Source organism: Oryx dammah, unplaced genomic scaffold (assembly GCF_014754425.2).
Source record: "Oryx dammah isolate SB20612 unplaced genomic scaffold, SCBI_Odam_1.1 HiC_scaffold_9, whole genome shotgun sequence".
NCBI classification, from domain to species: Eukaryota; Metazoa; Chordata; class Mammalia; order Artiodactyla; family Bovidae; genus Oryx; species Oryx dammah.
This window is the reverse complement of record NW_024070193.1, coordinates 10,170,312-10,198,113: the sequence shown is the minus strand read 5'-3', so window position 1 is coordinate 10,198,113 and position 27,802 is coordinate 10,170,312. Positions and strand designations below refer to the sequence as shown.

The window sequence follows — 27,802 nt, the reverse complement described above, 5'->3', positions numbered from 1 at the left end:
AAAGCAGAAAATGAAGAGAAACAACACTGAAAGGGACTTTTACAAACAGGAAAAAAAAAAAATCAACTAGACTTTTAAAACTAGAATTTTCTTTTCCTGAATGAGAAAACAGCACATAAATAAAATCAGATGTCATTTATCAAAGATGTTACCTATAAACAATCTCCAGAACAAAATCATAAGGTGTCATCTGATGATATAACTTAACAGTACAAAATCAGAGAAGTCTGCATTTTCCATATGCACAAAAGTCTCAGCTCTGATTCTCCTCCATTTCAAGTTATAAAAAGGGTTTAACCTTTAGGAAAAAAGTCTCCTACAACTACTTGACCACACCTACTGTCCGAGCATAATTACAAATAGTGTCCTCTTTTACTCTTGAAAGTGTCCTGACTTGAATAATAAATTATATGGCCATCTAGTTCTAACATTCTCAAAATCCATTTTTTAACCAAATATCTAACCAGCTTGTCTTAGAATTACTGTCCAAAATAACAGAAACTGCAATAGAGATGGGTAACACCTATTTTTAAAGGTAATGTTTTCAATGTCCAACTGCAAACATAATTCTAAGATTATATGTACATTAGATTATATATTAGACATACAGAAAATCAACATTTAAGTCAATTAAGCTAGCTTCAATATTTGCAACATTAACATTGCCTCCTCCTAACTAGGTATTTTCTATCTCTTATCCTAGATATTCTCTAAATGATTTTAAGTAAGAAAATGAACCACAAACAGCCACAAGGCCTGACTACGTAAGAGACGAGAGAACCAACTCCCAAAGACAAATACTTTCAAACTAAATTATCCCACTGCATTTAAATCAGTACCATCAAGCGAGATAAGGAAGAGATACACATCAAAAATATGATCTGAACCGAGGGTCCTTTCTCTAGAAATGTACACTCCACTTGTGACTATAAATCTTCCTTTTTAATGGCAGTGTAAAGTAAGACCCAGGACTAACGGACTCTATACATCATCCTTCAGAAAAGTTTTATGAAGAAGCAAAACTCAACAAAGCAATTCAGGGCTTCCCTAGTGGCTCAGTGGTAAAGAAGTCACCTGCCAATGCAGGAGATATGGGTTCAGTCCCTGATCTGGGAAGATACCACATGCCACAGAGCAACTAAGCCCATTCGTACAACTGCTGAGTCTGTGCTCTAGAGCCCGGCAGCCCTAACTAAAGAGTAGCCCCCCATTCTCCTCAACTACAGAAAAGTCCGCACAGCAACAAAGACCCAGCACAACCAATAAATAAGTAAATAAATAAAACCTTAAAAGACAAAACAGTAGACCACTCTATTAACATACCTGAAGGTCCCGTTGAGCATCTTGGGAAGTTTTGCCCTCAGGAAAAGACTTGCTCTGGCCATAGCCAAATAGTTGGCTTCCGGGCAGTCTGTGATCCACATCACAGTACTCCATGCTTCTATAATCAGTGTCCTGACGGCCAAGAAAGTCCAGACCACCTTCTTCTTTAAACATATCAGCATCTGAGCTCTGTTGTTCACCTCCAGAATGCTGTGACTTGTCCTGGTCTTGAAGAGGACTTTGGCTGTTCTGAAAGTCTGGTGGAGATGCATGGTCAAAGGCTACACCTTGTTTTTCTCCTTCTCCTGTTTCTGAATGCTCAAATTCTCCCTTCTGAATGCCAAAAGCAGGTCTTTCCGTTGTATGGTCATGTGCAGATTCTTCTCTCTTGTTCACATTCATACCAGAATGTTCTCTGTTCTGTGTGGAGGGCTGAACGTAATCCAAAATATCTGGATCCGCAGAGGGCATCTCCCTATCTTTAAATTCCATACAAGGTCCTCCTTCTCTGCCCCTAAAATCCTGATCAGTCCTGGATCGGTGTCTACCTCTGAAATCTGCATGTGGTATATTCCTGTCCCGAAAGTCTAGATCACTAGTACCTGAACCTCGGCCTCTAAAGTCCACTTGGGTTCCGTCTTTGTCCCTGAAGTCCAAATCAGATACATCTCTATTCCTAAAATCAGAACGGGACTGATCTCTGCCCCTGAAATCCAAGTCTGATAAATCCCTTCCCCTAAAATCTGCATGGGCTCCATCCCGCCCTCTAAAATCTAAGTCATAAGTGCCCCGGCCCCTGAAGTCAGGAGGAGGAGCATCCCTACCTCTAAAGTCACCAGTATGAGCCTCCCTGTCTCTGTAGTTCATGTGAGATGTCTCCCTGCCTCTGTAGTCCAGAGAAGTACCGTCTCCACCCCGATAGTCCATAGGTGGCCCTTCTCTATCCCGAAGGTCCCCAGAATGGATGTCCCTACCTCTGAAGTCCAACTGTGATGAATCTCTGTTCTGGAAATCAGAAGATGAAAAATCTCCCCCCCTGAAATCATGTCCATGGCCCTCCCCTCCTCGATAGTCACCATGCTGTCCGTCTCTAGCTCCATAGCTGAAAGAATGCTCCTCTACATTTGCAAAGGGAGGCCCCGAATGCCCCTGGAAATCAAAGGGAAGTGAATCTCTGCCAGGAAAGTTGCCAGAGTGTCTCTCTTGAGCATGACTCTTAAGGGGAGGAGGAGGATAATCCCTGTTCCACCCGGGAGCAAACCTTTCTTCTTGGCTCCCACTGTAGAAACAAAGACAGTGTTATTCATATTGTCCAGAGAGTTTGAAATCTACACACCAGCATATTCTTCTCTAATCACAGCACATTCTTCTGTAAACATTTTTTTTTTTTTTTGGCAGAGTTCTGTAACAAGGTCCTAGATCTGCAGAAAACAGCAATGTTTTGCTATTTTAAGACGAAGTGGCGGAGTAAACTTTTAAGTTCCCATTTCAGAACACGAGGAAAGTCAACACAAGGTTTTCAACATGACTGCTGCAGAAAAAGCTTTCACCCAGTCCTGCAACAGGGAAAATCCGCAACACCAGATAAGCTAGCAATGGTGACACTCTACAAAAATTTCCATTTCCTACAGCCAGGGAACTTAGAATTCCAAGATCAACACGATGATTCCTATACATCAGAAAAATCAATGCGCTATAAATTTTATACAGTAGGTTTCAGGATGTGTCTTCCTCATTGGTGCAAACAAGAGTAATATTCCAAAGTATCTGATTGACAGCTACAGAGTGGACACCACCCAATCAGAACAGATGCAGGCCCAAAATGAAGAAAACACTGGCTGTAAGCCACTAGTTGGAGTACACTAGTGTTCACCAGCTGAGCATCACCCCTGGCTGCATCTAAACCGCAGTTCCACAGTGGCTCCACCCAGAAGTGCTCTCACCTGGGTCCTATTATTAACTACTCAAGGGTATCTCAGAAGGCAGCATGAATCATGCCACACGGCATGTGTAAGTTGACCAAACCAAGCAACAGCATCCAGGAGCTTAATGCTAAAAGGGACCTAGAGAGAGCATTAGGCTTTCATGCTTTATCCCCAGGTCCCAAATGAAGAAGCTGATTTTTTAGATTCTAATGCCTCATCTAATTTTTCATGGTAATACAATATATTTTAAAACATAGTATTAAATTCACATTCTCAGTTTACAGAACTCAAGACATAAATGAGAACTGGCCCTATCTTTCACACTACCTAGCACCAGACCATTTTATATGTTTTGACTTTGGTAAAAGACAGGGAATTTAAATAGGCAATTAGGTACCTAGGATCTTGAGCTTGAAGGGGAGAGGAGGGCATAAAAAAGGAAAACATAAAATGATCTGAATGGTTACCTGCTATTCAGCAGCAAAATAAAAGTATTAAGAGATCAAGTTCCTCTCAGAAAATACAGGTTCTATTATATGACCCTCTGAACTCAGACTACACTGCTATAGAAAGACTCAACAGACAACTGCTTCTGGGTCACTCAGTTCAAGAGCAACAGTTACAATGCCAAACCCCTTCCTGGAGTAACAGAAATTTAACAATAGTAACCCAAACAGTAGAATGATGCATATTTAATAGATTTTCAGAACATAACTTCCATTAGCTTCATTAACACAAAAATATTAACATTATTTATGTGTATGGGGTTCATCATAAGAGAAGCAAGTTTAAATGTGATTCATAAATAATACAACTTAACGCTAACACTAAGACACTACCACTAGTTCTAGTGTCACCCACATGTAAAATCACTCAGATCCCAAGAGTTAGCTCGTAGGAAGACTTAAGCCTAAGCAGACATTCATGGGCTGAGCGCTGAGCTATCTAAATCTACATGTTCTCTGACCAAAACACATACAGCACTGTCTTTGAATATTACCCTAAGGATTACCTTACCAGGTAAAACTGAAATCAAATACATCTACAGTAATCACTATACTAGGGTTCTCAGAACTGTATTTTATGTAGACTATTCAAGAAACAGTTCTACTAGTTATGAAACAGCGGTGGCTATGAAAATCATTTTCAACCAAATTTGTAGACAAATTGTGAAAATAAATACAAAATCATTTTCCTGCAAAATACCTTTTTTCACCCAAATTAGTCCCCTCCCCGAAGTTATGCTATATAAACTATGCCTCTCTCTGGTCAAAGACCTTAAAAAATGGCATGTAATGACTTACATTTAAACTAAAATTAAGGTGGGGAAATAAAATTTTATATAATAGATTCAAAGAAAAAAATGTTCTGGAAAAAACTTTTCAGTGATGCCATAGAGCTGAAGTTATTTCTTTAGCTCTGAAGGCTCAGTGTAAACAGCCTTATGCAGAAAATAATTATCCATAAATATAAGTAGAATAGATTTTTAAACATTAAAGTACAAACACACTAATGTAGACTAGGGATCTGCACATTTCTTCCATGAAGAGTCAGACAGTAATTACATTAGGCTTTACAGTTTCTGTCACAACTATTCAACTCTGCCCCTGCAATATGAAAGCAACTATAAACAATTTGTAAACAAATGATCAGGGCTATGTCCCAGTCAAACAAAAACAAGCTGCAGTCTGTTGACCACTGATCTAGACCTTAATTTTTTTAAAGGAAAAACATAACCAGCATCACTGCTGCTGCTAAGTTGCTTCAGTCGTGTCCGACTCTGTGCGACCCCACAGACGGCAGCCCACCAGGCTCCGCCATCCCTGGGATTCTCCAGGCAAGAACACTGGAGTGGGTTGCCATTTCCTTCTCCAATGCATGAAAGTGAAAAGTGCAACTGAAATCGCTGTCGTGTCCGACTCCTATCGACCCCATGGACTGCAGCCTACCAGGCTCCTCCGTCCATGGGATTTTCCAGGCAAGAGTACTGGAGTGGGTTGCCACTGCCTTCTCTGAACCAGCATCACTACCACTGCTTAAAGATTGCTAAGCAGAAAGTAAAGATCCCTTTATTCACGAAACTAGCTTTACTGTTATATGGATTTACTTTTAAACTCACTTTTCTACCTAAATTTTCCATGGGAACCCCAAACTTCAGAATAATAAAATAACTGTTGAATTTGCACAAGAAGATCCTGCAGACTGCCAATCCAAAAGAAAACTTACTTGTAACAAAAGTTTCAATTAGAGCATAAATTTTTTTCTTTTTTTGGCCATGCCACAGAGGCTTGTGGGATTTTAGTTCCCCAACCAGGGACTGAACCCAGGTCCCTTGGCAGTGAGAGCATGGAGTTCTAACCATTTGGACTGCCAGGGAATTCCCTGGAGCATAAATTTTTTTTAATGTATAACTTTAAAAGTAAGATTTCTTTGCCATACACAAACTACAGCCGAAAGTCACATTTCTATAGCATTTCATTAACTGCAAACACAATGCTAAAGTTTTTAAAATATCATCAGTGTTTATTACACTGGCTATAAAAAATTCACTCCCTATAAATCTATGATATAATTCATTTACAAGTATGAATGGTACCACCTTCTCCACTTATCAAATCGATAATGTAATTCATTTATTGAATTATAAATTCAATATTTTATATAATTTTATTGTATAGAAAGAATGTAATTCATTCTCCCTACAAATGTATAATTCATGTACAACTAGGAATGGTACCATGTTCTCCAGTTATCTTTGTACCCAGTAACCCCTAAAATTGTAATGTAGCTTAGGAAACTGCATTAAGTAAATAAATTTTTCTTCCTCACAACTATTTCTGGTGGCTGAAATATAATGTGTCATAGGAAAGACAGGGCTCTGGATTCTAGACATAAATTACTGAACTTAATGAAACATTCACATTCATTTATAAACACTTATATACATTTTTACTAGCTTTCCTTATTAGTTGAGTACGTATTACTTTGCTAAAAAAGATAAAAAATATTTTTTTAAAACTGGGGGATTTTTTGTTAATATTTAAAAAATGCTAATACACAAAATACTTGGCATGCTAAGTAGTTACTCTGACAATCACTCTAGAAATGACTAGAAAAATTTTAAGTAGTTTCTATTTTTAAAAATCAGAAATAAAAAATCAAAGCTATTTCTACACAAAGAAAATTTCCCTCTTTATAGTAGGCCATAAATGTTATACAGTATCTACATTGTTATAATAGACATTTCGATATTCAAATTTTAAGACTTACCGAAAAGGTCCTGTTCTGTTAGCAGATCGAGAATCCCCCCACATCTCTTTCTATGTCAAGAGGGCCCAATAAGTAGATCCTTTTGCTACCAAACTCTGGTTATAGCAGTACCTGTACAAAACAAACCACAATAAATGAGTATGTGGGTACATGAAGTAAAGGCTAAACCAATTTCCTCCTGTTTGGCTTATCAGGGACCACATCAGCAAGGATATTTTTAGAAGTCACTTTTAAACATTTATATATTAATTTACAGCAACAAAACACATTTTAAATTTAAATTTAAAAAAGGGCACCATCAATCTCTCAAAGTACTAAGACTGCTTCATAAAACATTTATTAAAATTTCCAGCACCCATTCTATACTCCTTTTTGGAAACAGTACCTTACCATGTTTTTTTTACTACCCTCAGTCCACATGGCTGATCCTACACTATTCAGCCTGGCCAATCAGAATAGTCTATTACACAGTGACTGCTCTAAAGATGAGCACGTAACCTATGACTAAGAAGTCCTCATAAGACCTGCACTCCAGCTACTGAAAAAGAGGCAAACTTTTTTTTGGTCACACGGCACCACCTGTGGCATACCAGTTCCTCATCTGAACCCTGGCCCAGGCAGTGAAGAGCCAAGTCCTGACCACTGGACCACCAGGGAATTCCCAAAAGGAGGCAAACTTTTATAACCTTGGATTTGGCAACGATTTCTTACCATGACAACAAAAGAAAAAAAGGATAAAGTAGACTTGATCAAAAATGAAAACTTTTCTGCATCAGAATACCCTATCAAGAGAGTGAAAACACAACCCACGTCAGCAAAAATAACAGACTATGAAATTCTAAAGCCTTCTTCCTCCACAGAAATGTTAAAAAATAAGCAGTCTGAACCAACTTTGTCCAGCCTTTAGAAAACAGTCAAAGCTTTACGATGAGCAAATGAATGCTCAATGAAGCAAAAGTTATCCTCAAAATAATCAGAAAGTTTTGGGTAGACCCTGACCCAACCCTCACCCCAGCATGGCAGTGGTTTTTGTCTTGAAGCAGTGGCAGCCCACTTTCCCAGCTCCTTCCCTTAAACCAAAGGGAAAAGTGATTTGTAAATAACTATGTACTTCTGTTCTAGTAATGTTCTATTCTGTATGGGGGAGAGGCTAAAGGACTGATGCAAGGTACTTGCCTCTGTTTTACCTGACAGAAGTCTGGAGGGAAAAGTGGCGGGCACTGCTAATAAAACTAAAAAAGCAGACTCACAGATACGGGAGAAGCAGCGGTGAAAATACTGTGAGAAGTTAGACATTTCCAAGGCAATATACATGTGAAAAAATTTAGAATGTCACAAGCATACTCAGGCAAGACACGTGAGTTCACCTGGACTTACATCCTAGTTTTACTGACCACAGGGCCCCTTCTACTTATTGCTGTGCTGCATCTACTGGGGATTTAGGCAGCTGAGGTGGCAGGCCTTGCCTGCAGGTTCAGATCTTGGTGGTGGTAGTAAACAGGCAAATGAGGGTTTTGACGGTTGAAGTGAAAAGTAACTCCACATGAACAGTGAACAGGGGTCATTCTCTGAGAGACAACAAGCATCACATTAAGCTATGGACTACAATCCAGTGACGCACTTCTCATGGATTCCCTTAACTTTCAGCTTTACAAGCACACTCCCCCAGAACATAAAGAACTTTGATTTCTTGGAAACCAACAAGTGGGTTTGCGAAAGCCTCTCCATTGCAGGTCAGCAGCCTTTAAGGTTAGAACCATGATGTCAGATGACTCTTTTCGAGCTTCCTCTGCCTTTGATTCTTGATTAATAAAAAGTTCTTGGCAAACACTTTGAGTCCATCCTGCACAGGTCCAAGAAATCGACCTCTAGCAGCATTAATATCAAAACCCGGGGCCATCCCTCTTAAATCATGACCTAAGTTCCAAACGCCAACAAAGCAGAACCGGGGGTCCCATTTCATTAGTTTTAGCTGTGGTCTACAGCAGGCCTGTTCCTGCTTTAAGCACTCTAATTTTGCCAAAGTAAATGCTTTGGAGCAAACAGGACACTCAGCTATAGCATCAAGGGGTCACGACAGGCAGGGATTGGTGTGAGCATCTACCAAACTAAGATCCAACTATGAGTTTTTAAACAGCAGCAACTTTAATACACCCTTTTGGAGCTAGAACTAGTGGCTCCTGGAAGTATCCTTGCCCCCTACTCCCTACAAATTCTCATTAAAACAAAAAAAATTAAATGTATTCATTTCAGTTACAAGGCCTTGAAAAGACTGCTCCTCAGTTGTGACAGGCTTCCTCCCCAGAACCATGCTTTGCCTACCATCATACCACATTCAAAAGTTAAAACTGAAAGTTGATCTACATAAATGTAGAAGCTAAACTATAACACTTCTAAAAGAAAACATAGGGAATTCCCTGGCGGTCCAGTGGTTAAGACTTGGCACTTTCACTGAGGGAGCCCAAGGTCAATCTCTGGTTGAGGAACAAAGATGTCAAAAGCCAAATGGCCAATCGAAAAAAAAAAAACCACTGAGATGGTATCAGCGAAGACTTCTATAAAGGAACCAGAAAGCATTAATCATAAAGAAAAATATAAAAGTTAAAATTTGTTCTTCAAAAGATACTGAAAAATGAATAGGTAAACTACAGAACAGGGAGTAAATATTTTAACACGTCTGACAAATGCTCACTATTATTAGTCATTAAGGAAACAGATTAAACCCACCGATACACACCCACTAGAACAGCTAAAATTAAAAGGACTTACAAAATCAAATATACAAGGATTTCCAGCAATCAGAACTCATACACTACTCAAATGACCACAAAATGGTACAACCAATTTAGAAACTGGTCTGAGAAATACTACTCATGACCCAGCAATTGAACTTCTAAGTATCTGCTTAAGATACACGAAAACAAAAGACCGGTAGAAAAATGTTCACAACTTTATCCATAATAGCTTTAAAAAAGAGAGAGAGGACAACCCAAATATTCTTCATTGGGCGATGACATAAACACTGTTTGGTGTCCGAAAGGGGATCCTCCCTGGTGTAGTGTATTTCACTTAGATGCTGCTGCTGCTAAGTCACTTCAGTCGTGTCTGACTCTGTGCGACCCCATAGACAGCAGCCCACCAGGCTCCCCCGTCCCTGGGATTCTCCAGGCAAGAACACTGGAGTGGGTTGCCATTTCCTTCTCCAAAGCACAAAAGTGAAAAGTCAAAGTGAAGTCGCTCATTCGTGTCTGACCCTCAGCGACCCCATGGACTGCAGCCTGCCAGGCTTCTCCATCCATGGGATTTTCCAGGCAAGAGTACTGGAGTGAGGTGCCATTGCCTTCTCCAATTTCACTTAGATATCAAATGGAAAGGTGACTTTTTGGTAAAATGAGAGAAGCATTAGTAAGAAAGAGAAGTGAAAGTCACTCAGTTGTGTCCGACTCTTTTCAACCCTATGGACTATATAGTCCGTGGAATTCTCCAGGCCAGAATATTGGAGTGGGTAGCCCAACCCAGGAATCGAACCAGGGTCTCCTGCATTGCAGGTAGATTCTTTACCAACTGAGCTACCAGGGAAGCCCCCATTAAGGGGAGGTGGAAATGAAGAATCAATAAAAACCTTTTTTTTTAAATTATTTAAAAAATTTTGAAATACATTTAAGTTTACCATTTTACAGTTAAGAGGGATTAAGTACATTTATAGTGTTTTGCAACTTTTATCCCCATCCATCCAAGCTTTTTTCATCTTGTAAAACCAAAACTCTGTAGCCATTAAACAGTAACTCCCCACTCCTCTCTTAACCCAGTCCTTGGCAACCACCATTCCACTTTGTCTATATAGTTTTGACTACTCTAAGTTCCTCTTAATTCTAGTGAAATTAAAAAGTATTTCTTCTTTCACGACTGGCTTTTTTTACCTGGCATAATGTCTTCAAGGTTCATACATATTATAGCATCTATTGGAATTTCATTTCTTTTTAAGGCTGAATAATAATTCCACTGTGTACACATACTATATTTTACCTACTCATCCACTGATGGACATTTGGATTCTCCCATCTTTTGGATAATGTTAACAATGAGCATGCACATACAAATATCTGAGATCAGTTCTTTTGGAGATATACACACCCAGAAGCAGAATTGGTGGATCAGTTTTAATTTTTCAAGGAACCACCATACTGTTTTCCACAGCAGCTACATCATTTTACCTTCCCACCAACAGTGCGGAAATGGTTCTGTTATGGACTGAATTGTGTCCCCCACAGCTTCAAGCCCTAACTCCTACTGTGACTGTATTCGGAGACGTGGCCTTTGAGGAGGTAATTAAGGTTGACAGAGGCCACAAGGGTGGGGCCCCAATTCAACAGGACTGGTGTCAGTGGAAGAGACACCAAAAATGCATGCACAGGGAAAAGCTAATGTGAGGACATGGCCAGGGGAGGGCCTTCTGCAAGTCAAGGAGAGAGACCCCACCAAAACCTAAGCCTGCTCATGCCCTGATCTTAGACGCCAGTCTCCAAACTGCGAGAAAATCATTTTCCGTTGTTTAAGCCACCTAGTCTATGGTATTTTGTTATGGCAACCCTAACAGAATGATACAAGTTCCAGTTCATCCACATCCTGACCAACACTTACTCCTCTTTTTTTTTTTTTGTATTTTAGTAACAGCCATTCTAATGGGTGTGAAGTGGTATCTCACTGTGGTCTTCATTTGCATTTCCTTTATCATTAATGACGCTGAGCATCTTTTCACATACTTACTAGCCATTTTCCATCCTCTTTGGGAGAAATGTCTATTTAAGTCCTTTCCCCATTTTTTGATACAGGTTATTTGTTGCTGTTGTTGAGTTTAGGAGTTTTCTACATATTCTAAATATTAATCCCTTACCAGGCATGTGATTTGCAAATATTTTCTCCCATTTTATGAGTTGCCTTTTACCTTGTTGACAGTATTCTTTGAACACAAAAGTTTTAAATTTTAATGAAGTCCAATTTGCCTATTTTCCCTTTTGCTAACTGTGCCCTTGGTGTCATATCTTTTAAAAGATCATTGTCAAATCCAACACATAAACCTTTCCCTTTCAGTTTACCTCTAAGAATTTTAAAGTTATAGCTCTTACATTCAGGAGCAAGATCCATTCTTAAGAACAGCATTTGTTGAAGGCAAAGGTCTGCATATTGATTTGTTAAAAAAATATACAAGTCCACAATCTTCCTGGAATGTTTTTGTGTACGAAGATTAAAGACTAGTCTGAAGACTCTACCCTTACCTTGTTCTATCACTATCATTTAAATTTTTTTTTTTTTTTTAAATATTTGGCTGCACCACGTCTTAGTTACAGCACAGGCTCAGTTGCTCTGTGGAATGTGGGATTTTAGTTCCCTAATCAGGAACTGAATCCACGTCCCCGGCACTGCAAGGCAGATTCTAAACCACTGGACCAGCGGCAAAGTCCCTTAACTCCTTTTTTTGACCTATATTACCACTCTGCTTTTGTTCGTAAGCATACTCCAGTCTCTCTCATATAACACTCCCCCCAATACAAAACCTTTAAACATCAGTTGACTAAATAAATGAATGTCCACCAAATATGCTAACTAGGCTCTATTATGTTCCCTAGCACTGTTCATGATGCTGTCCCTGGGTGCTATGGACTATACTGAATGTGTGTGTCTCTCCAGAATTCATGTTTAAGTTCTAATCTCTGACTTGATGGTAACTGAAGATAGGGCCTTTAGGAGGTAATTAGGTCATGAGGGTAGAGCCCTTAGGAAACGGGTTAATGCTCTTCTAAGAAGGAATATGCAGGTCAGGAAGCAACAGTTAGAACTGGACATGGAACAACAGACTGGTTCCAAATAGGAAAAGGAGTACGTCAAGGCTATATATTGTCACCCCGCTTATTTAACTTCTATGCAGAGTACATCATGAGAAACGCTGGGCTGGAAGAAGCACAAGCTGGAATCCAGATTGCTGGGAGAAATATCAATAACCTCAGATATGCAGATGACACCACCCTTACGGCAGAAAGTGAAGAGGAACTAAAAAGCCTCTTGATGAAAGTGAAAGAGGAGAGTGAAAAAGTTGGCTTAAAGCTCAACATTCAGAAAACAAAGATCATGACATCTGGTCCCATCACTTCATGGGAAATAGATGGGGAAACAGTGTCAGACTTTATTTTGGGGGGCTCCCAAATCACTGCAGATTGTGATTGCAGCCATGAAATTAAAAGATGCTTACTCCTTGGAAGAAAAGTTATGACCAACCTAGACAGCATATTCAAAAGCAGAGACATTACTTTGCTGACTAAGGTCCGTCTAGTCAAGGCTATGGTTTTCCAGTGGTCATGTATGGATGTGAGAGTTGGACTGTGAAGAAAGCTGAGTGCCGAAGAATTGATGCTTTTGAACTGTGGTGTTGGAGAAGACTCTTGAGAGTCCCTTGGGCTGCAAGGAGATCCAACCAGTCCATTCAGAAGGAGATCAGCCCTGGGATTTCTTTGGAGGGAATGATGCTGAAGCTGAAACTCCAGTACTTTGGCCACCTCATGCGAAGAGTTGACTCACTGGAAAAGACTGATGCTGGGAGGGTTTGGGGGCAGGAGGAAAAAGGGACGACCGAGGATAAGATGGCTGGATGGCATCACTGATGGAGGTGAGTCTGAGTGAACTCCAGGAGTTGGTGATGGACAGGGAGGCCTGGCGTGCTGCGATTCATGGAGGCACAAGAAGTCGGACACGACTGAGCGACTGAACTGAACTGAACTGAAATGAAGAAGGAATAAAAGAGAGTGCTCTCTCTCTGTACCATGTGAGGATACAGCAAGAAAGCAGCTGTCTGCAAACCAAAAGGATCTCACTAGGAACCAAACTGTCTGGCACCTTAATCTGAAACTGTCCTGCCTCTGCAACTGTGAGAAATAAATTTGTTATTAAGTCACCCAATCTAGGGTATTTTGTTATAGCAGTCCAAGCTAAGACACTGGCCAATCTTGTCCATTCCCAATTTAATCACTATCACTACCATCTCTACTATTATAATTTCCACATCTCCATCTCTAGCTTAGACTTTCCTATAAAGTCCAAATGTCTGCCAGAAATGGCCACTTGGCCATCCTACAGGGATCTCAAGCTCATGCATAAATTAGACTTCACTACTGTCGGGAGACATTTAAACACTTCATTAGAGCCACTTTTTCTTATGAGGAGAAATTTTCCAGATTCTAAATATTCTTATATCCTCACCCCTTACATCAGCAAATTACAGTCAGGTTCCTAGTTTAAAAGTGAATTCTATAAGATAGCAAAGTGAGTTTTATAAGATAGCCCAGTGTGGCAGTGAAGAGACAAGAGGACAGTCTCTGGACCTACTGTGCCTAGTGGGGTTCACAGGTCGACTGCTGGGAGGGAAATCATGGCTTGGCCACAAGGTATGTCCTTAAGCAAGTGATTTAACTTAATTGCCTCACTTTACTTATCTGTAAAAATCCGGAATAAAGATAATGTCTATTTCATAGTTATCAGGAAAAAATGACAATGGAAATTCACTAGAGCATTGCCTGATAAATAAATTGCTCAGTAAATGTTAGTACTATTTTAAGAGTTTATTTCAAACATCATTGGGGCTTAGAATGTTCCCACTGATGCAGACTCATTTGGCTAAATGACTGACATTAAGGTTTGATTTGCCATAAATTTAAATGCAGACATTTTCCATAAATTAAATAATCAGTTTCAAGATTTTGTCAACTATATATTTAAAGCACACATGCAATATATTATGCCAGAAAATACATCCTTCGCAGCCATCTATGACAGAAGTGTTAAGATGTCAACTTAGAAATGTACAAAGTGGTAAACAATTTTTTCAAAATTTTAAGGGTGAAAAAATTTTTAATCCTTTTAGATGCTGCTGCTAAGTCACTTCAGTCGTGTCTGACTCTGTGCAATCCCATAGATGGCAGCCCATCAGGCTCCCCCGTCCCTGGGATTCTCCAGGGAAGAACACTGGAGTGGGTTGCCATTTCCTTCTCCAATGCATGAAAGTGAAAAGTGAAAGTGAAGTCGATCAGTGGTGTCTGACCCTTAGCGACCCCATGGACTGCAGCCTACCAGGCTCCTCCATCCATGGGATTTTCCAGGCAAGAGTACTGGAGTCGAGTGCCATTGCCTTCTCCGAATCCATTTAGATGGTTCAAGGGAATTTCAAGAGCACTGGCCTAAGTGAATGTGTTTTAAAGGCAGACTGCCTGGGTTTGAATTCAAACTGGCAATTCCCAGATGGGCCAGTGGTTAGGACTCCATGCTTCCAATGCTGAGACTGTAGCTTCAATCCCTGGTCAAGTAACTAACATTTCGAATGCCTCTCAGCACAGTCGAGGGGGAAGGAAGAAAAAATTCCAGCTTTCTATGTACCTTTGATAAGTTATATTTAAATTCTATATGCCTCGACGCTCTCCTCCTACACAATGGGAATAATAGTGGTTCATATGATTCCTATAAAGAGTAAATGAGATCATGCATAAGAAGAAGTATATTGATAGCAACATTTTTATTATGAATGATAGCCAAACACTGAAAAGAATCCAAATGTCCATCAACAGGTAGATGAATAAACAAATGTGATATACTCATAAAATGGAATGCAACATGGAAGAACCTCAAAAAAATTATAAGTGAAAGAAGCCAGATATCCCAATTGTATGAAGTTACATAAAAACATAAAACTACAGAGGCAGAAAGCAGATTAGTGGATGCTAGGACTTGCAGTTAGAGTGGGAAGTGGAGATTAACAACAAACAGAAACTTGGGAATGTTTTGAGGTGTTGGAAACATTCTAAATCTGAATTGTGGTGATGACTGCATCAAACTGAACAGCTACAGTCAGTGACTTTTATGATATATAAGTCATGCCTCCAAAAGTTTTTTTGAAAATTTTAAAGCAACAATGTACTAAATATTATTCTTATTGCTACTATGTTCAGGTGTTTAAAATCACAATCACATTAAGCTGGAAGGGACCTTTCTGAGTATGTCTACCTCTGAAACAATAATAAAGGCAAGAATAGTTGAGTACTGACTCTGCCACAGTTATGTATTTTACATGGGTTCTCTCATTTAATCATCACAGGTCCTCCACGGGGTAAATTTTGTTACAATCCCCACTTCACAGACTCTGAAAATGAGACTCAAATAGTTTGAGAGGCTTGTCCCAAAACAATATAACTAATATGAGGAAAAGCAAACTCAAGACCATCTGATTCCAAAGCCCATCCTAAAATTCCTACGAAATTTCATAGGTCTCTGAATAGCCTTGAAAAAGAACATCAAGTGAGTATTGAGGATACTCACTTCCCAATTTCAAACTTACTATAAATTTACAGTAATCAAAACAGTGTGGTATTGGTATAAGGACATACAGAACAATGAACTAGAGATCTCAGAAATAAACTCTCACATACATGGTCAAGTTATTTTCAACAAAGGTCCCAAGACCACTCAAAGGAGAAAAGACAGTCTTTTCAACAACTGATCATAGGGAAACTGGAAATCCACATGCAAAAGAATGAAGTGCGACCCTTGCCCAGCTATCATAAAAAAGGGTTTAAAGACCTAAACCTAAAATTTAAAACTCTAAAACTCAGAAGAAAACAAACCAGAAGCTTCAGGCATTGGATTTGGCAGTGATCTCTTGGATATGACATCAAAAGCAGAGTCAACAAAAAAAATACACAAACTGGAATTCATCAAAATTAGAATCTCTGTGTTACAAAGAACATCAGTAAGAGAATAAAAAGACAACTCATGAATGGGAGAAAATATCTGCAAACCACGTATCTGATAAGGGATTAATATCCAGAATTATAGAAAACTAAAACTCAACAACGAAAGACAACCTGATTCAAAAATGACCAAAGGACTTGAATAGACATTTCTTCAAAGACACACAAATGGCCAATAAACACATAAAAAGACTCTCAACATCATTAACAATTAGAGAAATGTAAATCAAAATTACAAGATAACCACTTTATACCAATTAAGATGGCTATTAAAACAAAACCAAACGAAACTAACAGAAGCTAGTGAGGGTGTGAAGAAATGTGAACCCTGTGCATTGCTGTTAGGCACGTACAATGTATGCAGCCACTGCATAAAACATACAGCAGTTCCTCAAAAACTTAGAACAGAATTATCATACAGTCCAACAATTCCAATTCTTTTGGGTATAAACCCAAAAGAAATGAGAGCAGAGACTCAAGTAGATATGTGCACCCCTCCGTGTTCATTGCTGCATTATTCACAACAGCTCAAAGGTGGAAGGTGGAAACAACCCAGTGCCTATCAACAGATGAGAAGATAAAGATAATGTAATATAGACATATAATGAAATACTATTCAGCCTCAGAAAGGAATGCAATTCCGATAGATGTAACATGGATGAACCTTGGAGATATTCTAAGTAAAATAAGCCAGTCATGAAAGGACAAATATTGTATAATTTATGGTTCTATGTATATGGGGTACTTCAGTCCAGTTCAGTCGCTCAGTCTTGTCCGACTCTTTGCGACCCCATGAATCGCAGCACACCAGGCCTCCCTGTCCATCACCAACTCCCAGACTTCACTCAGACTCACGCCCATCGAATCAGTGATGCCATCCAGCCATCTCATCCTTGGTCATCCCCTTTTCCTCCTGACCCCAATCCCTCCCAGCATCAGAGTCTTTTCCAATGAGTCAACTCTTCGCATGAGGTGGCCAAAGTACTGGAGTTTCAGCTTTAGCATCATTCTTTCCAAACAATACCCAGGACTGATCTCCTTTAGAATGGACTGGGTGGATCTCCTTGCAGTCCAAGGGACTCTCAAGAGACTTCTCCAACACCACAGTTCAAAAGCATCAATTCTTCAGCACTCAGCTTTCTTCACAGTCCAACTCTCACATCCATACACGACTACTGGAAAACCATAGCCTTGACTAGACGGACTTTTGTTGGCAAAATAATGTCTCTGCCTTTGAATGTGCTATCTAGGTTGGTCATAACTTTCCTTCTGAGGAGTAAGTGTCTTTTAATTTCATGGCTGCAATCACCATCTGCAGTGATTTGGGAGCCTCCCAAAATAAAGTCTGACACTGTTTCCACTGTTTCCCCACCTATTTTCCAAGAAGTGATGGGATCAGATGCCATGATCTTCGTTTTCTGAATGTTGAGCTTTAAGCCAACTTTTTTACTCTCCCCTTTCACTTTCATCAAGAGGCTTTTTAGCTCCTCTTCACTTTCTGCCATAAGGGTGGTGTCATCTCCATATCTGAAGTTATTGATATTCCTCCCGGCAATCTTGATTCCAGCTTGTGCTTCTTCCAGCCCAGCGTTTCTCATGATGTACTCTGCATATAAGTTAAATAAGCAGGGTGACAATATACAGCCTTGACATACTCCTTTTCCTATTTGGAACCAGTCTGTTGTTCCATGTCCAGTTCTAACTGTTGCTTCCTGACCTGCATATAGGTTTCTCAAGAGGCTGGTCAGGTGGTCTGGTATTCCCATCTCTCTCAGAATTTTCCACAGTTTATTGTGATCCACACAGTCAACGGCTTTGGCATAGGCAATAAAGCAGAAATAGATGTTTTTCTGGAACTCTGTTGCTTTTTCCATGATCCAGCAGATGTTGGCAATTTGATCTCTGGTTCCTCTGCCTTTTCTAAAACCAGCTTGAACATCTGCAAGTTCACAATTCACGTATTGCTGAAGCCTGGCTTGGAGAATTTTGAGCATTACTTTACTAGCGTGTGAGATGAGTGCAATTGTACGGTAGTTTGAGCATTCTTTGGCATTGCCTTTCTTTGGGATTGGAATGAAAATTGACCTTTTCCAGTCCTGTGGCCACTGATGAGTTTTCCAAATTTGCTGGCATATTGATTGCAGCACTTTCACAGCATCATCTTTCAGGATTTAAAATAGCTCTACTGGAATTCCATCACCTCCACTAGCTTTGTTCATCGTGATGTTTTCTAAGGCCAACTTCACTTCATATTCCAGGATGTCTGGCTCTAGCTGAGCGATCACACCATTGTGATTATCTGGGTCGTGAAGATCTTTTTTGTACAGTTCTGTGTATTCTTGCCACCTCTTCTTAATATCTCCTGCTTCTGTTAGGTCCATACCATTTCTGTCCTTTATCGAGCCCATCTTTGCATGAAATGTTCTCTTGGCATCTTTAATTTTCTTGAAGAGATCTCTAATCTTTCCCATTCTATTGTTTTCCTCTATATCTTTGCATTGATCGCTGAGGAAGGCTTTCTTATCTCTCCTTGCTATTCTTTGGAACTCTGCATTCAGATGCTTATATCTTTCCTTTTCTCCTTTGATTTTCACTTCTTAGGACAGGCAAAATTCAGAGAGACGGAAAGTAGGATGGTGGTTGCCAGGGGAAGGGGTGGGGAGAATGGGAAGCTATTGTTTAATGGGCACAGAGGTTCAGTCTGAGAAGATGAAAACGTTCTGAAGCTGGATGGTAATGATGGTTGCACAACAATGTGAAGGTACTTAATACCACTGACATGTACATTTTAAAATGGTCAAAATGGCTAAGAAAAAGGGAGGCAGAAGAGATGGAGGGACTATTTCACACCCATTCAGGTGGTTACTGTACAAAAAAACTCAGAAAGTAACAAGTGTTGGGATGTGGAGAAATCGGACCCCTTGCGTATTACTGGTGGGAACATAAACTGATGCAACTGCTGTGGAATACAGTATGGTGGGTACTCAAAAAGCTATCCACAGAATTATCATATGACCCAATTCTGGGCATATATGCAAAGATATTGAAAGCAGGGGCATGAAAAGATATTTGTATACCCATGTTCACAGCAGCATTATTTACAATCGCCAAAGGTGGAAACCCAACTGTCCAGCAAGTGAACAGGTAAGTAAAATGTAGCCTATACACAGCAACTGAGTATTGTTTAGCCTTAAAAGGGAATGTAGATGTCAATTACATCTCAACTTTTTAATTAAAAAAAAAGGAATGAAGTTTGGATATACACTACGACATGAATGAACCTTAAAAAACATTGTTTTACCTGAAAAAAAGTTAGACATGAAAGGATAATTATTGTATGATTCCACTTACATAGGGTACCCAGAACAGGCAAATTCAGAGAGACAGAATACAGATTAGAGATTACCAGGGACTAGAGGGAAGGGCAAGGGAGTTACCTGCTTAATGGTTAGAGTTTCTGTTTAAGGTGATGAAAAAGTTCTAGAAATAGATGTGGTGATGGTTTCATTACATTGTGAATGTAATTCATGCACTGAATTGTATGTGAATTTTACATACAGAAATGGATTAAATGGCAAATTTCATTACAATATACGCAACAAAATATATTTATCACAACTTTGTAAAAAAAAAAAAAGTACTGTAATACCTGAAAAAACATCGAATTAGACACCTTAAATGGGTGAAATGTATCATGTGTGAATTTTATCTCAACAAAAAATTTTTTTCTTTTTAATTTTTTGGCTGCACCACATGGCACGTGGACTCTTAGTTCCCAGACCAGGGATGGAACCTGCACCCCCTGCACTGGAAGCATAGAGTCCTAACTACTTAACTGCCAGGGAAGTGACAAAAATTTTTTTAAAAGATAACAGTGGCAGCTAACACTTGGTGAGCACTCTCCTCACACCAGGCACCATCCTAAAAGGATTACGTAAACCTCACAACAACCTTCGAAGTGGCTGCATTTCTTAACCTCATTTCACACACAAGGAAACTGAAGTCAGGTAACTTGTTCAGTGTTGCTCAGTTCGTAGAGGGGTCGACAGTTGAAACCTATCAATTTCTAGAGTTCCTACAGTTCCTATCAGTGTGAGAGGAAGGTGATAAAAGGGACCCAACAGATGCCCCCTAACTAAGCGAATGAAACGGACAACTACTGTGGAAGTCTAGCAGAAGAGTCTATTCTAAGCAAGCCGACTCCATGACTTACGATCTTTAAACATTTCAGAATTTTCCAACAATTTTTTACTCAATACAATTTTGAGTTAGACTATTAACACATTATTTTATGTATTTAAACACTGGCAGAAGAGTATAACCTTGCCCATGTTATCTTCAATAACACAGGAGCATTCACTTTGTAACCTCTCCATTGACAATTCTCCTATGAAAGGCTACAAAAAACTAGGCTCCCAAAGGCAACAAAAGTAAACCCAATTCTGGTAACAGAATTAAATGAAGAGGAATGCTACAGATGTCCAAAAATAGCCTATCCTAAACAGCCTATCCTATGGGCTAGGTACGTGGTTAGATACTAACTAACCAGGCAAGGTTCAGGTGCAATTTTTGTGTCTCACTAAAATGGTAACATACCATTAGACACTACTTGTCCTACCCTCACTTATCAGTTCTTGAAACCTCTCCCTATAGACCTCACAAGTCTGCTGATGTTGACATTATTAAACCATTCACAGTGGCGGCACTACTCAACAGGAAGTTGAAAGCTAACAAACTGAGGGCACAATCCAGAGTTCAGAAAAATGAACCAGGTGACCGGGCGCATCAGAGTCTACTAAACTCCATCTAGATCCCGCAACTCTGATGTTCACAAGCAAACCTGGAATGTGCAAAAAATACAATTACCTTTACAGTTTACCCTACAAAATAAGACCTTTTCCTTTATTTAAAAAAAAAAAAAAGGGCACGCCCAGAGTTAAGCCCAGTAGCACAAGATCAATTCTAAAGTCAAGAGAAAAACAGACTTACTGATAACCACTAAAAGGAATCTAAAGAGTGCATAATACGAGGAAATAACCCTGTCCTCCCACATTCGCCCAACTGGCACAGGACCCACCAGACCACTCCCCGGGATCCAGCCCGGCGCGCTGGGCTCCGAGCTCTCGCGCCCTGTTGTCCTGCCGAGCCCACTCCGGTCTGTCCAGGTCTGAGGGCGAAGCTACGGGCTAAGCACAAGAAAAGCTCCCTCTCGAGCGATGCCTCGCAAGTGGATCAGATTCCTGCAAATGCAGGGGAAAAAAGGAGGAAGAAAGGGCCGCCTGCCTGCAGCCCCTCGGACCAAGGGCACCCAACCGCAACCACGCGCAAACCACGGACCCCCGAAGCCGGCCGCCCCGAGACGGGACCGGTAATTCCACCGCCAGGCCGGGCCCCGCCCCGGGCCCGCGACCGTTCTGGGGCGTTCCTCCCGTGGGCGGCGCCTCCCTCACCACACCGCCACTTGACTCTTCTTCCTGAGGGAGGCCGCGGCCGCCCCGCGACACCGAAGCCGCAGCTTCCAGGCCGCGCGGGCCCGCGACGTCCAAAGCGGCCGGGCACCGGCTCCTTTCCCGCTGGCTCCCGCACGCCCTCTCTACCACCCCAAGCCCTTACCGAGGCAGCGCGGCCTCCGCGGCCCGCTCCTCCTAATCCTCAGCCGCCGCCACCGACCCAGCACCGCGGAGACCGGAACTTCCTCCGCGCCGGGCCGCTGCCTCCACAAAAGTGCCGCCGCCTTTAGCGCTCGGCCCGCTGGGAGATGGAGTATACAGCGGTGGGTCGCGGCGACTCCACTCCCGGCGTACCCTGCGCGGGGGCCGGGGGCGGGGCGGGGGTGTGTGCTTGCCTGCGGGGGCGGGGCGTGAGGGGCACGCTATTGCCCACGTCCAATGGGAGGGTGCGCTTCCTTGCCCCGGTCCGCTGGGCCTGCTGGGGGTTGTGGTTTGGCCCTTAGCCCACCGCCGCTGGTCTTCTTTCGCTCTTTCGAGTATGAGCAAAGCGTGCAGTCTATGGGTGGCTTGGGTTTCTCGAGATTTGCTCCCTGCCAGAGTGCGGACAGGACCCTGGCCTGCCTAGCTTAAAAAGGACTTATTCTCCGTTAATGTGAAGGAAATGGAAGGGAGCCTTCTCCACCTAAGCCTTCCAGGGCGGGAGTTTGTGGCCCACACAAGAGCCTGGCTCCCAACCCTCCCATAGGATGCTGCTAAGTCACTTCAGTCGTGTCCGACTCTGTGCGACCCCATAGACGGCAGCCCACCAGGCTCCCTCGTCCCTGGGATTCTCCAGGCAAGAACACTGGAGTGGATAGTGAAGCAGTAATCACACGCTCGTCCTCTTTTCTTTCTGATGGATTTTCAAATTAGCCATTCCCAGCTCAAGAATATCACTGGTGGGTAGTAGTACTTTGTCCTTCAAAGAGGTAAACATATGAAGGAACTAATTATTTTTGCCTTATACCCACTCTTTTTGGGCAATAATAATTGCAACCCTTCATCACAACTCTGCTCCTGGCCTTGTGCTGACCCTTCATTATCTCATTTAATCTGTGCTATTCACAGATACACTGTGGGTATCATCTGTCTTAAAGGTTTAGTAGCCCTACCTATAAAGGAAATTCCACTCAGTTTCCACGACGCCTTGCTAGCTCACGGGCCATAAATCTGGCCAAGAGTGACTTGTGCGAGGTCACAGAGGAACTGGAAGTTATTTGCAGATCAACAATCTAGTGGAAAACAGGGCAGCACAGCTTTCAGTGTGCAGCTCATGTCCAGAATCTTCTCACAGCTAATGTTCTTCAAATGGCCAGCTTCAAGCTTCCAAGTGGATTGTACATTGTTGAAATGCTTGCTGATTCCAGCTACCCAGTATCCTCAGACTGTGTCCCCTCAGGGAAGGTAACCTGATTACAGAGCCTGAATTCAACATCATGGGATCAAAGAAGTCTGCTGCAAGAAAAGCCTATAAATTATTCTAAAATAAAGTAATACTCATCTGTAGAGAAAAGAGATTGTTGGGTTAAGTAGTCTTCAAGGTTACTTTTCCACTTCTCAGGCATCTTGTCTGGAAGTCATTCATTCAAGAACTTCATGAAGCACCTGCTGTGTGCCAGGCACTGGATCAGGTGCTGGCGTTACAGGAACTTGAATAAGGCTGATACACTTTGCTGCTCTGGTGGCGATGGGAGTGGGGGTGGCTATTGAAGACAGGTGACAAACTAAACAAGAACAGTCTCTGCTCAAAGGAGTTTGGTTTCCGTAAGGAGGGAGATGGAAAGTAGTTGGGGGGCTCTAAACAGAATAATTTTGTGATTTCCAGGTAAACAGGATCCTCTGGCTTCTGTGTGGAGAATAGGCTGAAGGTGAAAAGGGCAGAAGCAGGCCAGCTGGTTAGGAGACTGCCTGGAAAGATGGAAGAATGTGGGAAGAGCAATTATGGTAGAAAGAGGAGGAGCTCAGTTTTCGGTAGGTTGTTTTTGATGCCTAGTAGAAAAGATTTGGAGTTGGCAATTGGCTACATTTGCCTAGAGTTCAAATTAAAGGTCAGGGTTAGAGCTGCAAATCTGAGAGGTATCAACATATCACTGGTGCTGGTATCTAAAGCCTTGGGCCTGGATGAGATGGCTTTGAGAATGAAGGAGTGAGTTATAGACTGGAGAGCAGAGTTCCAGCCCTGAGCCCTGGGGCACACCAGCACTAAGAGGTTTCAGGGAAGACGAATAACACCTACACAGAACTGTGGATACTTTGCTTCCCAAACTGGTACATTATTGGTGGATCTCTCCCTTATCACATAGTACTTTGTCCTTCCAAGAGGTAAACATATGAAGGAACTAATTATTTTTGCCTTATGCCCACTCTCCTTGGGCAATAATAATTGCAACCCTTTATCACAACTCTGCTCCTGGCCTTGTGCTGACCCTTCATTATTTCATTTAATCTTCACAGTAACCACGTGATATCCCCTTTTGTAGTTATGGAAACCAAAGCCCAGAAAGATTAACTTGCTGCAGCTGGAAAGTAGAAGGTAGGGGGATTCCAACCCAGGTCAGTCCTACTCCAGGGCTCATGCTCTTGACAACTTTCCCCTTCTCCTTAGGGTGATAATGGAGGGTTTTCAGAGGAAGCATCTGGATTTTTTTTTTTAACTTACACTGGCCCATAGTACTTGTAAGGCTGTTTATACTACCTAAGACCAAAAAGTATGAACTGTTTAGAAGAGCTGATTCAGAACAGTGCCCTCACCCAGAATGGGGAGTACAACATCCAGTTGCAGAGGTGGGTTGGCTTACTTTCGGCCCCTAAAATTCTGACACAGATGAACCCAGCAAAGAGGAAGGCTGCTCTGCTACCTGTGGTTCATTGCTGCCTTGATCACACTTGGGGCCATGACTCTTCAGCAATGAAAGTAGAGACTTGATCAAATGTTAAAATGAGAGACAGGAACCAGGAGAGATACAGATGATACAAGGACCACAGATGAAATTTTCCAGCAGATTAGGAAAGACAGTTGCTTTACCAGGAACTTCAAAAGCAATAAAGGCAAGAAGGAAAACCTCTTTGAAATTTCCAGGAAAGGACTATTTTTATTATTAGTTCAGAATACTTCGTATTATATAATCTTGTATTTGTAGGAGGAGGAAACTGCTGAAGATGCTGAAAGAGTCATTAAAGAATTTGCCCTGAGTCACACCAGCAAAACAGCAACAGGACTGGAACAGATCCCAGCCTCTGGATACAATCAGGCCTTTTACTTCAGCTATAACCTCTTCACAGCATCTCAGGTTCTGAAATGGCCACTCCAGTTATGAAAAAAAAAAGAAGAAATCTGTGGAAGAACAGAGGTCTTTTACCTTTGCACTTCCTCCTGGTGGCTCCGATGGTTAAGAATCTGCCTGCAATGCAGGAGAGCCAGGTTTGATCCCTGGGTTGGGAAGATCCCCTGGAGAGAGGAATGGCAACCCACTCCAGTGTTCTTGCCTTGTGAATTCCATGGACAAAGGAGACTGGTGGGCTGTGGTCCATAGGGTCACAAAGAGTCACACATAACTGAGCGAGTAACATTTACTTACAACTAGTTCTCATTACTGCTGCTATAGAGATGACACACTGCTACCACTACTGCTGCTAAGTCATTTCAGTTGTGTCCTACCAGGCTCCTCCGTCCATGGGATTTTCCAGGCAAGAGTACTGGAGTGGGGTGCCTTTGCCTTCTCCAGAGATGACACACTGGATCCATGCAAATCATGGGCCTAGACAAAACAGAAAGCTGAGATTTTGAGGAGCCCCTGACCTGGAGGTGCAGGGTAGCTTGGTGTTTGTGGCAAAGGCCAAGGCTTAAAGGAGTGTCATACAGTGCCACAGAGCCATCACAGAATTGACGAGTGCTATTATCCCAAAGTGAAAGTGAAAGTGAAGTCGCTCAGTCGTGTCCGACTCTTTGCGACCCCATGGACTGTAGCCTAACAAGCTCCTCTGTCCATGGGATTCTCCAGGCCAAAGACCTAGATTTATTTCTTTGTAATTCTATAAGCAAAAGTGATATTTAGGATGGGTTGTCCCAATATTCAAATGTAGATCAATAGGTAGATTAAAACAGAGGTTTTTTTTTTAAAGAGAATTATGCTTTTAATATTTATTTGTTTTATTTATTTGACTGTGCCAGGTCTTAGTCAAGGCACATGGATCTTCGATCTTTGTTGCAGGATGCAGGATCTTTAGTTTCAGCATGTGGGATCTAGTTCCCTAACCAGGGATTGAATCTGGGCCCCTTACATTGGAAGCACAGAATCTTAGCCACTGGACTGCTAGGGAAGTCCATAGAGTGAAGGACGGTTAAGCGTTAGTTAGAAGCTCATGGGGTATATGGTCACTTGCTTGGCTAAGGAGATGCAATACTTCCAAGTGACAGAGGTCCTATCTGATAGAACTGATGTGCTTGAAAGCAAGAATGAGACTCAAAGAAACCCTGAGGTCACCTGGAGACTGTTGTGGTTGGTTGGGTATGTTAGAAATCTTTAAATTTGTGTTCTTTGGGGATCAATTCTATGGGCTGCAGCTTCTGGTTAATGGAATGTAGTCAGCATATTTCTGTTCAAATCAGAGAATATGAGATCTTCTTGGCTTATACTCTTGTAATATGGCAGGACTAGTGAGAGTAAAACTGTATCAATAATATTTACTCTAAGGGAGGAAGCCTGTCCTCCTGAGCCAATGAGGAGAAAAATTACTGAGTGACTGTGAAAACTTGGAGAGACTCCTCTCTCTAAGGATAGCTAAGGAATTGGGCATTTTCTCACATATTCTTAACTAAAAGGGAGGAGAAAGCTTCCCTTAAACTATGTGCATGAGTTTAATAGCCCTGAGCAAAGCCATCTCTCATAAAAGGCCACAGCTTTCTCACAGTGTCAGTCACAGTCAGTTTGTGCACGTGGGCTCCAAGTGGCAGTTGTCTGAGACTGTAAGAAAAGCCCCGGGGGCAGGGTTCCCCCAATTCTGGTATAGGACTGAGATGGAGACAGGACATTGCATTGGGGTGCTTGGAGCAACAGGGATAATCAGAGGAGTGACTTTGGACTTTTTCCTTCATCCCTAAAGTGTTGGGTGAATTAACCATGAGACTATTAAGTAATTTAATTGCTTCAGAGACACATGAGCAATATCGTTGTTAATCCCTAACTTGATTTCTTTAAAGTACTCTCCAAAAATAAAATTGTTGGGAAAGCTTTATGTTGTCCTGTTTTTTAAATCACTTTGCATCTACTACTGCTACTAGGTCACTTCAGTCGTGTCCGACTCTGTGCGACCCCATAGACGGCAGCCCACCAAGCTCCCCCGTCCCTTCCAGGCTCCTCCGTCCATGGGATTTTCCAGGCAAGAGTAGTGGAGTGGGGTGCCATTCACTTTGCATCTAGGAAATTACAAATATTCATAGGAGAGTTTCCTTGCCCTGGCAAATCACCTGGGAAGGTTTAAAAAAGATATGGATGCGTGAGCCCATCCCAGTCCAATTAAATCAAAAGTTCCAGGCATTTGTGTGTTTTAAGTTCTCCAGGTCATTCTATGTGCAGAATTGAGAACTATCATTCTAGAGACTCATATATTAAAACGTGATCGAAAAGATGTCCTTTTAGCATCAAGCCGTGTGCCTACATCCTTTACAGCCAGTGTGGCCGGGCTCACTTATGACATTTATCCAGCCCCCAAACTTGCACTGTCCTTCCACAATTAGTGGCGGAAACTGCGCTAGGGAGGAAAGAAAATCTCTTTTCCTCAAAGTAAACCTCTTGTTCGCTGGGGCGGATGATCTGGGGAGTTTGGGCCTGCGATCCACCTGGGGCTATGGGTTTGGGGAAGTGTCTGAACTTGGCTGGGACCCTGCAGAAGGCAGAGCGGGATGCGGCCACCCCTGGCCTGGGTCAGGCCCAGCCTCGGGCTCTGCCCAGACCCGCGACCCTCCCCGCCCCGCGGCGGCCGTGCACTGCGGACTACATTTCCCATA

General features: G+C 41.8%; 1 protein-coding gene across 6 annotated transcripts in view; it reads right to left on the bottom strand.

Annotated features, from left to right (window-relative positions):
* The window catches only part of RBM6 (RNA binding motif protein 6), an 83,901-nt gene extending 61,788 nt beyond the window's left edge, over window positions 1-22,113 (bottom strand). Inside the window, exons 1-4 of one of the 6 annotated variants that reach the window (XM_040247032.1) lie at window positions 21,920-22,091; window positions 21,384-21,546; window positions 6,519-6,629; window positions 1,324-2,879 (exon numbers count right to left, since the gene is read on the bottom strand). In XM_040247032.1, coding sequence (XP_040102966.1) covers window positions 1,324-2,250 — 927 coding nt within the window. In that variant the 5' untranslated portion in view covers window positions 2,251-2,879; window positions 6,519-6,629; window positions 21,384-21,546; window positions 21,920-22,091. Of the gene's footprint in view, window positions 1-1,323; window positions 2,880-6,518; window positions 6,630-21,383; window positions 21,547-21,919 lie in introns of those variants that run through there. The other 5 variants (XM_040247030.1, XM_040247029.1, XM_040247031.1 and 2 more) reach the window with 5 other exon arrangements.
* Window positions 22,114-27,802: the final 5,689 nt, after the last annotated feature.